The sequence below is a fragment of the Euprymna scolopes genome, chromosome 15, assembly GCF_053919585.1.
Source record: "Euprymna scolopes isolate OS-2025 chromosome 15, ASM5391958v1, whole genome shotgun sequence".
Lineage (NCBI taxonomy): Eukaryota > Metazoa > Mollusca > Cephalopoda > Sepiida > Sepiolidae > Euprymna > Euprymna scolopes.
In genome coordinates, this window is record NC_136496.1 from 107,658,478 (window position 1) to 107,671,199 (window position 12,722).

A 12,722-nucleotide genomic window follows, 5' to 3' on the forward strand; every position below is an offset into this window, starting at 1 on the left:
CAAAGAAACAAAAACAGTTTTGAAAAATAATGACGCTTTACTTACTTTAGTAAAATAATCCGAAACAGCAAAATGGGATATTAAAAAAGTAAACACGTAATTACTTTAGTTTTTTAAAGCAACGAATCGATATGAATATGAATAAGAAGAAAATAGAGTCCTTTTTAAGCAGAGCAGCTTCGTTTCAGTTTTGCAGTATTGAACGGGGTAGTATTGCGCCGTCGGATTCAGGGTTGTACTATTGTAATGTAAAGAAAACGCTGAAAGGGTTGTAATCAACTGAATTCCTTCTAGTACACTGACAAAAAAGCTTAAACAGATATATAAATAAAAATAAAAAGGTTATGTAAATGTTTTTAAAAGACACGTAATCACATGAGCATGATTTTTTCCTTCTTTTGACACGATAACAAGTAACGTTCTTATTTTTTATTATTTATCTATTTTCGAAATAATGCCACGTGCAAGTGGAGAAGGAAAAAACAGAGTTATGCAAAATTTGTGTCGAGAATTGTCTAAAGTTCCGACTTTTTGTTTTGGCTTTCACTTTAATAAGAACGTAAATTTATGAGGTGAATTTATTCGACACAATATGATTCAACTCAAAAAATAAATAAAAGCTAACGTGAATTAAGATTAAAGTTAAGACCCTCACACCTTTTAAAAAACCTTGTTAAACTTTGTGACATATTTACATTCTGTGGAGGTCAGGCGAGAACGAACACCCAATAATTTTATTATACCATATTTCTTCAAACTGAAATATAATTACCAAAGTATACTTACGCAAATAGATATGAAAAGTCGTTGGATAAGTTTGTGCCATACTTCCGTGGAGTACAGGCGCAAACGCAGACCCCACAATTTTATTATGCCGTCCCTATTGAAGTTGAAGTATACTTATCAAAGTATTCTTATGTACATCTATATCAAAAACCCTTGTAAACGTTTTTTTTTTTTCATTTTTTATTTCCATACTTTGGGGGCACGGCGTCAACGCAGACCCCACAATTTTTATGAACCTCCGTTCTGCCAGATCAAACATACCCATTCCTGATCCTCGATACATCTTCTATCAATATACGTAATCAGTTTTCTTTTAAATAGTCAACCATATAGGAGCCTATTCGTGACCACACACACACACACACACACACACACACACAGACGTTCAGCTTTATATAAACTATTTGAACGATATCACTTAATAGATAGATAAATAGATAGATAGATCGATAATAACTAATTTAACTTTTAACAATGTTATTATGTAATATAAACAGAGGAAGGGGGTAATAATATTTTACATCGAGAAACAAAACTACTCGAATTGTCTGCAAGCATCAGTAGCGTAGTGGATAAAGTACTTAGTTAAATTCAGTTATAAAAGTTACACTCACTACAGACGACACTGAACGTGCAATTGCAATTGCTTAGGACTTCTGCCCAGGCATAGTAAAAGAAATCTTCTATTCATATTTCTGTACAGATTCAAGATTGTAACAACTAATTTGCTTGACTTGTTTAAATTTTTTTCTAACTGCTTATGAATCTAAAAAATCTTTCAGCTGATAATTTTATAAATATTTGAGAAATAACATCATCTAAGACTTTTACTTGGATTTTTTTTTTCGACTCTAAATAGGAAATCTGGAAAATATGAATCAGATTTTCATATTAAATCCAATATGGCGGCATAAGATATTCTCCACGTTTGCTTTAGAAGTCTACTATGTTAAGTGTGGGTTTCTATGATTATTGCCTCAAGTAAATGTTTCAAGTTGTTGCTTTGTTTTCTCCTCCAAGTTTTTTTTTTCTCTTTTAACTTCATATTATGAATTTTGTAGTTTTTAGGACTATCTATTCGTCTTTGAAGAGTTGTTTAATGATATAGGATAACTTCTTCCGCTATATAACAATGCACTTGTAAAACACTATAGAATAAAAAAAATACTGCATGTTCGTTACAAACGTAAAGATTGACATTAGCCATGGAAGGTTATTTTGTCAACTGTCCTGCTTGGAATCTTATTCTCTACTTTTTAACTCTTTTCCATTTGAACCATATATTTAAAAAAAAAAGGCTTTATATACCTCTCTAAACAAGAACTATTATGTCCATCGATTGGATTTTACTGACGCATTTCACAATAGAATTTTTCTACACAGAGTTTTCATTTCTCCTTTAACCCCGGATATTTTTAAAAGAGATTCCAAGAATGTCTTACAGAACCCTTTTTTTTTTTGTCCCACCTATTGTGAACTTTTGGATATCACTGAATATTTACAACCATACGTATTGGACTTTGTTTTCTATATCTATAAACTTATACGTTTCTTTCAATTTTCCTTTTCAAATGTTTTCAAAAATTGAACTAACCAGCACAAATAGATACTTATCTATACTAACCTTTTGCTAACTTTTTCCTCTGAGGAGAAGAGCCTTTCTTTGAAATTCCATGGAATAAGGAACCTTTTACCTTTATTTCGTATTCCTTGTTTTGAGGAAAATATTGTAAATTTACTTATACAATATCTTGACTTTTTCTACTTATAAATTAGATATATGCATATATCTAAATTGTATATCTAAATTATATATAAGTTAAATATATATATATATATATATATATATATATATATATAATTTAATTTATTTTTCATATTTTGTTTATATTATTTAAGTTTATATATATATATACATATATATCTATATATATATCTATATATATATACATATATATCTATATATATATATATATATATATATATCTATATATATATATATATATATATATATATATATATATATATATTGATTAATTAATTCAAGTATATTGTTATCCTAGACTGAAAAGACAATATTGTTTTAAAATTGCTCAATTAGTGAGTACAACTCAAAATTAATCAAATTAACAAATAAATCAAGTTAACAATAACAAAGTTATTAATCATGATGAATTAAAAAAATAAAAAGTGAAAAGCTAGCTAACCAGTTTCGAACCTCGCTCAGCAGAGCTAAAAATGGAGGTAAAAATTAGATGGAAATATGGTGGGGGACAAGTGAGGAAAAATAAGGAAAGAATCAAATAGAAACTACATTAAGTCCTGAAAAACGTTTCTTTGTTTGCAAAGAGAAGATCTCAAGGACTTAATATAAATAGTTTCTAAAATTTTCAAGTGAAAGGGAAAGCATGACCTGCTCAAAATGGAGAACAAGTCGACATTGAATTTAAGGCACAGACACGGTTATTTATTAAGTGCTCACAATTTGTCGAACCATAAGTATTCTGCAAAAAAAAAAAAAAAATGATGGTTCATTTAAACTAGATGAGGACTTGAGAGAAATCTGAATTTAAAAAGAATAGGGTATATGAGAAATATGGGCATAATCTAGCATGGGGAGGATGGTAATAATGGAGAAAAAACAGAAACAGACAGGGCTGCATAATGGGGTAAAGGATATATTCAATGAGCAAATGGATTAGATAAATATATATATATATATATATATATATATATATATATATAGTAGAAATGGTAATTAATAAAAACTGAAGAAAGTACTCAATACTGTTGTAGAGCAAATATGCGTTTTATTTTTTATTACTTTCTGTTAAGTTACATTATTGTTTCAGCTACCCGGCCGTTTTTTGGGCCGTCTGTAGCTTCCTCCGACTTTTACATTATAACGAACATTTCTGTAAAAGTCTGAGGAAGCTACAGACGGCCAAAAAAACGGCCGAGTAGTTCAAACAATAATGTAACTTAACAGAAAGATACGGTAATAAAAAATAAAACGTGTATATATATATATATACATATATATATATATATATATATATATATATATATATATATATATATAATACTACACTACATTGTCGAATGTTGAATTGGTAAAAGTATGTGAAATGTGAAATTTAAAAATATTACTTTCCAAATAAATAAATAAATAAATAAATAATAATAATAATAATAATAATAATAATATTGATAAAAAATAAAATAAATAAATAAATTTTTAAAAATTAAGGTTAATGTAAGAACCAATTAATTTATAATTTGACATGAAGCAGAAATGTAGTATAACTTAATGACTTATGACTATCGATTGAAATAGTTTTAATACTAACATTTTATATTGGACGTATTAGTTAATGTGAGAATTTTGAATTGGTTGACTTGCTGATGGTAGGTCGGTGGGGAAGAAAGGAGTGCTGGTAGCTGTGACCAACACGGCCGGTGGTCCGTTAATCAAAGAACCTGAGTGCCTATTCCTTACAAGTTAAATAGACACTCCAGTCACGCGTGAATCTCGTTGACTAAGAGTTGGAGTAGATAAAAAAGGGTGGCCGCTCTACTGTTGCAGTAGTTGTTGCTGTCTTTTAGACAAAGTACACTTCGACCATCGTTACCCATTTGTTACTTTTACAAGGAAAGACTGCTTATAAGCAACATCGACATTTCGTTGCAAGACTTAAACCGTATTTTCTTCCCTTCTGCCCCCCCCTACTCGTCGGTATGCTAATTCCGACATTAATTAATTTATAATATACATTGAATTAATCATTGAATAATATTAAGTGAAAGACGTTAGAACCGTATAAATATTACTTATTAGTGAGATATGGATGGCAATGGCTTATGTATGTTAAAAGCATGAATGTTAAAAATTAAAACCTAAAAATAAGAAAAGTTAATATATCGATAGTTTTCGTGCAAGGGAGGTAACTCTATCATACTTTAAATTAATTTTAACTTTTTACGCTTAAGGTGAACAATTGAGTATTCAGCAAATTTTTAATCTCAACCAAACGAAATTATAGGTTTAGAAATAACTGATACTAAGAATTATAATTGAAATAATAATAAACTCGATTATAACAGTCAAGTGAACTGAATTATGTATGGTTTCAATTCAAATCAATAAATTATTTAATATAACTAAAGGTCAATCATTTTTTTTTTTAAATTTAGTTTAGTTTCGTATTTGCAAACATGTATATTAGTTTATTATTATTGATGTTGTTTTCATAAGCATGTATACACAGATTAGAATTAATAAATTTACTAATTATTAAATAGAACATTTTGGTAGAATATTCATAAATTAATAGAGAATGTTAGTACGAATAGTTGGGTTTAGTGACTTTATTATTAAAATTGCAAAATGGCGTAATGGAACCATACTAAAAGTATTCGCAGCTTCTCTTCCAATTTTCAGATTTTAATCATTTCAAATCATACTTTATTTTCTTTTGCAGGATTGATTGTTGCTATTTCTTCTGATGAGTTAAGGGCATAATAAGTTCACTGACTGATATAATAATTAAGTGATTGATTTTTGCACTACGAAACGGATACTGTTGAAAATTATAAATGTCAACTGAATTAAGTGAATAATTTATAAGATGGAAACAATCATGAATTTTGGAATATAGTTTTTTATTCGCTATATATATATATATATATATATATATATATATATATATATATATATATATATATATATATATATATATATATATACATACATATATATATATATATTATTTTTAAAATATAATTATCCACTGACACATGTTTCGTCATCTACGACTCATTAGCGTGGCTGAATCTACCGACTCTGGTGAGTCGTAGACTGCGAAACACATGTCAGTGGATAATTATATTTTAAAAATGATATATATGCCGCTTCTCATTTAAGGGGGTACTTAATTGGTCAAAGGGAAAATTATTCCCAACTCGCATTTAGGTAAAAATGCAATTTCGTATGAATAATTGAATTCATTCCAAAAAAAAAAGTATCGCTAACAAAAACAAATAAAAACATCTATCTATCTATCTATCTCTCTCTCTCTCTCTCTCTCTCTCTCTCTCTATATATATATATATATATATATATATATATATATATATATATATATATATATATATATATATATATAACCTCCAATAGTTTTTCTGGGGAAGATATATTTGTCTTTAATAAATTGTTTGATGAATTTCTGCTATTCAACGGAACACATGTAAGACTACTACATTTACATATGAATAAAACTACGATTGTTAAATAAATGTATCTTCTGGTTTTGAAATGATAACTAGCGATATATATATATATATATATATATATATATATATATATATATATATATATATATATATATATATATATATATATGTGTGTGTGTGTGTGTGTATATATATATATATATATATATATATATATATGCTAATGCCAGCATTTTAACTAATAATAATTGCAGATGTTCTATGTTCAAAATGAGTGCTTCATTTGTGAACAAGTTTTTTTTCTTTATTTGTATATTTCAGAGTAGATAAAAAACGAGACAAATTAGAAAGAAAAGTTTTGGATAGTCAAGAAAGAGCTTTTTGGGATGTTCATAGACCAGTGGTAAGTATTACAACATTTTGCTTGTTTTTTATCGCAACACTCTACATGTAGGACTGAGACCCGTTGATGAAAATGCTACTAGACCTTTTCTTTATCAGTGAAAAGGGACATCTCTTCGTCATTGGTCGTCATACATGCAATTGTAATATTTATATGTTGGTAGAAAGATTTATTATTTCACATATTCGAGAGAAATAAAATCTTTATAATATTATGTATTCACTGTTGGTAGTTGTTCAAAATGCATTTGTTCAATCTATATAATGTTAATATCACCTTTTGTCGCTGGCACAAAATATATGCACACACTGACAGCAAAGTAAAAATCACAACACAGTTGATCTACAAAAATATATTGCTTTTATTTCACACCCAGAAATCAGCTTTCGGCGATAAGTTATTATTCTGTGTTTGGACATTTCTGAAATATGCGGGGAAGGGGGCGTGGTTGTCGGATGTCAGGAGTGAAGAAATGGTGACGCAGCCTTGCTCTCTCTGACCGAGTGGCTGCTCACATATTTCTGGGTCAAATTATGCATTCCGTTAGACAATGGCTGAAAGTCCTGAATTGTTGGCATTGAATCCATTGTCGTGTGTGCAAGTCATCGAATGTTTTTTCTTCTTGAGATTGCCTGCCAATATCAAACAATAACACTAAAACACTGATAATCCTGCTTGCTTGTTTGTACAGTGACTATATTATGATGGGAGATAGAGTAAATAAGACAAAACCTGGTGGTCGGATGCAGAGGAAATGACAAAAGAAAGAACAGTAACAAGAGTAACAATCACAACACAGCTGATCTACAAAAATATATTGCTTTTATTTGACACGAACAAAGCAGCTTTTTTACAAGATAAATGTTCAGATGGCTTTCTCTTTGTTGATTGAGGTATTTCTCTGGTCCTGTGCAGTTCTAGGAAGTCCACCCAAGACTTTTGGTATCTTCATATCAGACATATGTTCCAGGTGGTTTATTCGTCTGTAAGCCTTCTTTTGATTGGTTGGCTGGATTGCTGAATGGTTCAGTGGGTTGTATGAATTTTTTCATGTGAAAGAAGAGAAAATGCAAACTATAGTTTTGCAATGTTGTTTATTTAATTTTTCAGATTTCTGTTCTTGTCTTCAGTACAGGGCGAAATGATAAAATTGTCACCCTAAAGAAAACACTGCAGCTTTATTTTTAAATTTTTCTTGAAAAAATCAATTCAAGTAACTTGATTAGGTAGTAGAGCTGACATCTATTCAATGTAGCCGCCTTGAGCCTCAAGCACTGCCTTTATATGCGTTTGGAACTAGGACCATGCTTTTTCCACAAGTGCTGGTGGGAGTTTGGCAAATATTTAGCGAATGGTAGCGATCAGGGTTAGGCTTTGGTGATGTTCTTGACATATAACCAAACAAAGTAGTGCAGGTTCAGGTCTGGGGAGGTGTGAGAGAAGTGAGAGAAGGGTACAAAGCGGTAGCGCTCCTTCTGAAGCCAAGCCTGGGTTTCTTTGGACTTATTGGCTGGCGCCGAGTCCTGCTGTCACATCCAGGGTCTGCCAGCGGCCACCTAATTGCACCAAGGGATCACCATACTCTTTAGCAAATCCAAGTACATTTTGGTGTTGACTTTCAAGTTGACTTTGAAGATGTGAGGTGGCATGATGTAGCCCTTCCTTGAAACAACACCTAAGATCGTAACTGTGGCCATAAACTTTGTTTACATGACCTTGAACACATCCCTATTATTCATAACAATCCAGCGATGCATTTTAAGAGTGCTGGCAATGGTCCTGTGGTGATAACTTGGATCGGTAGAGAACATGAGTTGTACAGCATTTCCGATCTTGCTCGTTGAATATTGTGTTACTTTAAGGCATGAAAGAAGGCTCCTATCGCTCTTGGGATTTGTACATAACTGGTCAGCTAGTATTTATCAAACAGAAATGGAATCATGTCGTCTTTTCTATGGTCCCAATTTTTATCTTTCCCCCCTGTATTAAGTCTTAAGTAATTTATAATTCGTATTGTTTAGTTCTTCAGTGTAATTTTCAGAACATTTTGGTTGATATAACCTCCGACCTTCTTCAGGTGTATCTTATTGAACTCAGGAATGATTCTGTTGAACTCGAGAATCTAGATGGAATTTCAAATGGAGCCTTTTATCTACTTCACGTTCCATTAGCCCTGACGAGATGGAGGTCTTAAATAATTTTCAATTGTATTTTTTGAAAGAAGTGGAGCATAGTCACTAAATAGGCCGATTATATATATTTAATATGATATGAGGACCGTAAACTATAAAAAATAGATAATATATACAGTAAAAAGTAAGCAACAACAATAATATAAATATATATCTATCTTGGATTAGTTTTTTGGGAAAAAGAAATCCAGCAGAGTGCTCAATTAAAAGGAAAATCCGAAATATAAGAGCGTATGTATATTTTGTATTTTGGGTACAGAAAGTTGTTAGATGAGACAAGTCATTGGTACCGTCGATTGAAGCCCGATGATTAGGACCGTTTAAGATATCCATATTAAGCTCTCTTCAGCCAATACTTATCTATTTTATAACCAGAAGTGGAAAATATATATACCTCACGAGTTCACGTTTAACCCTCGTTTTCCTACCCCCCTCCTCCGTGTATTTATCGGATGATGATGATGATGATGATTTCATTAGCATTAAATTTTGAATTATTTTAATTTTAAAATCTAATTTCGATTGAAATTTTTTTCTATAAAATTTTTTTATATATAAAACGATTTTAATTGAAACCAATTTAATTTATGAACCTAATTTTTTTATATAAAATTTAAACTTAAAATTTATATCAATATCTATCTATATAGCTAAAAAAGTGAAAATGTCTGTGTGTGTGTTTGTCTGTCTGTGTGCGTACATTTCCCTGTGCAATAGCTCTGTCAATTTTCAGTCTACAGACTTGAGATTTTACATAAATAGTATTGAGATTTGGGAAAATCTTTTTAATCGGTTTTAGCCACAAATTTGGCTGTTTTAAGGGGTTAAAGTTCAACGATTCGACCTTTGAAAACTCTACAAAACTCCTCTGCCAATTTTTGGTCCAGACACTTTAAATTTTAGATATAGGTTCCTTGGGCATGGATCAAACTTCTTAATTCGATTTGAGCCTAAAACAATAAATGTTAAGGGGTCATAATTGGGGTCAAAGTTTTAAAAAAATTAACTTCTGCGGTCTCTACCAAATTACTCAGCCAATTTTTAGTCTAAACATTTGAAATTTTACATAAAGTGCATTCAGACGGAGAGCAAGCTTTTTAATCATTTTTTTTTCTTTCTTTGCTGAAAATTTAGCTTCCAAGGGGTCAAAGTTGAAAAGATTTTATCTTTGCGGTCTCTAACAAACTATTCAGCAAATTTTGGGTCTAAACATTTGAAATTTTGCATAAAGGGTATTCAGACATGCAGCAAGCTTTTTTAATCGGTTTTTGGGCGAAAATTTGGCTGCCAAGAGGTAAAAAATGACATATTTGACCTTTGCAGACTCTATCAAACTCCTCTGCCAATTTTTTGGTCTAAACACTTGAAACTTTAGATGTAGGTTACCTGGGTATGAGTCAAACTTGTTAATATATATATATATATATATATATATATATATATATATATATATATATACATCTGCACATAAAGTTTTAAAGTACATAGGGCCCGGACAAAGTCAAGCTGAACTGCTAGTATGTACATATATTTTAGTCATATCTAGTAATCATAATTAGTAAATTAGAAATAAAATGTGTTTACTCTCCACAAATTTGTACTAGAATTGTTTGCAAGGACCCATGGCGTATTGGTTAGAGTACTTGGAAAAATTAATTGGAAAAGTAATATTCTCCTGAAGGCTGATGCTTCAATCTCAATGTGAGCGACTGAAAAAATACAATTTCGAATTACTTAGGACCTCTATCCAGCCATGGCTGATAGAACGAGAGCATGCTACCCCCATGAAGTAAATAAAGGGTTCTATTTAAAATTCTATCCAGATTCGTGAGGCTGACAGAAACATTCCTGAGTTCAATAATATATGCCTGAAGAAGGTCGTTTACATCGACTGAAACGTTGTGGAAATGTTACTCAAAATGCTAACAGTAGTCTGAATAATCCAAATAATCAATCCTTATCTCAAAAATTTAGAAACGTTATTGTTTATTGTTTTTTTTTGTTATTTGTTTTTTGTTTTTTTTTAACTCTTGGGTCATGACTAAGGCTAAGACAAGAGAATATTCTTTTCATTATTTTGACTTTTGAGTATATCTCAGTTAATATCTTACGTGTTTTTAGATAGAGTGATGTGGTTCTCGATTGATTAACAGTGTCTTACTCTGTTGGATATATACTCAAAAGCCAAAACAATGATAAGAATATTCTCTTGTCATAGCCCTAGTGATGACCTATTAAGGCCAAAAGCCACTCAAAAATAAAATGAGATATCCTTGCTTTACCCTCGACACTAAAGTCAACAGAATATAAGCCAATACTGAAATGAACTGTTCCCTATTTACTGAGGTATGTTGCAGTTCTAGGATGTCCACTGTCCCGGACTTGCCTTTTCCTGTTGAGGCACCTCTATCCGGGAATGGGTCTGCTCAGACATTTTTTTGCAGGCTAGAGTACTAAAGGAAAATGTGGCTCTTCAACTCTTACTTTCCGACAATTGTGTTACATCAACAATTAAAGTTTTCTGATATTTTACAGTTCAACGAGGTCAACTGTTTCCAAATTTCATTCAGTACAGTTTTCTCTGATCACTTACTTCCAAGTTTTCTTTGATTGGACAACCTTTCTGCAATTAAGGACATTTGTGCTTCTGCAAACGTTTATCCAGGAGGATAATCACTCCATATGACCGTACCAGCACAACCGATCCGACCTTAGTATAACCTTTATGCTGGACAAATGGAGTGCTTTCAGCTAGTCCTCTGACCTGATGCGTTGGGTTTTGGTCAAATTACACATTGCAAATCAATCTAATGACTGATGTGATTTTCCACTGCAGTCAGGCAAGAGAGAGTTGGGTGATGACTTAGCATTTACTGCCGTATGTCATAGCCCTCCTCACACTGCCACTATTCAGTAAAAAAGAAAAGACAGAATTTTTTTTTTTTTCATTTTGGCATGATTTTTAAAAGCATTACATCTGTTTATTTATTTGTTACATAAACTCTGATGCTTGTATTATTTGGATTCCTTGAACTACTGTTCTCATCTTGAGTTTTATTAGCACAACGTTTCTTCTGAGATTCTTCAGGTGTATCTTGTTCAACTCAAGAATCTTTCTGCCAAACTCAATTTAACAGAATGCGGACACGAGTATACAAATATCGAGCGCTGTTACAGTTATGACGTCACAGTAAGAAAAAAGAAAAAGACTATAAAAAAGCGATAGGATCACATTAGAGACATTGGTTGGCGTCACTGCCATAACGAGAAGTCACACTTGACAGGAGAATGAGGAAAAATATTACACAAAACAAATGAGTCAAGTTATTACTTGTCCTATGTTCCCTGTGGCGTACTCTACTACAACGTGTTGGATCTACGAGTGCAAACGTATGTGTAACGTTACATCAAGAGTCTACACAGAATTTTGAGTCCTACATTCAATCCACGGGGCAGCATGCTCTCATTCTATTAGCCATAACCGTGTAGAAATCACTGGTACGGATTTTAAGAACGTTAATCCGATTTTTATTTCTGGATGTAAATATCAGTATTTATTAGTACATTGTTGGGATAAAAAAGGATTTGGTGAAAAAAGACACTGAATTATTGCTGTGTTTATAAACACTAGTATTGGGACGATTAATTGAAATTGGAATCGGGAATCAGAAAAATCGGAATTTTGGGGGGTATCGGTATTGGAATCGGAAAAATTTATGCATATTTTCCGATGCCAAAAACGATTCTTTTAATTATCTTTTTTTATTTGATTTTGTTAAAAGTAAAACCTTTCACTGCTGGTAGTAACGATAAAATAATAAAGATTTGTTGATTTTAAACTACGAGTAAAACTAAAATCGATAAATCACCCCCACACAAGTGTGTTTTTATGTTTGAGAAAATATCAGCACGTTTAACAAGTGTTTTTTTTTTTTTTTAAGGTAATCGGGAGAAATAACAACTTTAAAGTTAAATATTTAGAGATTTATAATAATCAGAATCGGAATCAGTAATTGTATTGGAATTGGAAATTTCATGTGGAATCGGTAATTGTATCGGAATCGGGAAAATATTAGAATCGTCCCATCACTAATATACACCCAATCTCG

At 31.3% G+C, this 12,722-nt stretch overlaps 1 protein-coding gene across 7 annotated transcripts in view; it reads left to right on the forward strand.

The window, feature by feature from the left end:
• LOC145294057 (regulator of G-protein signaling 7-like) overlaps positions 1–12,722 on the forward strand; it is a 728,168-nt gene that overhangs the window by 362,922 nt on the left and 352,524 nt on the right. For all 7 annotated transcript variants that reach the window (XM_080141049.1, XM_080141054.1, XM_080141050.1 and 4 more), the window contains exon 7: positions 6,340–6,421. In XM_080141049.1, coding sequence (XP_079997175.1) covers positions 6,340–6,421 — 82 coding nt within the window. The remainder of the gene's footprint in view (positions 1–6,339; positions 6,422–12,722) is intronic.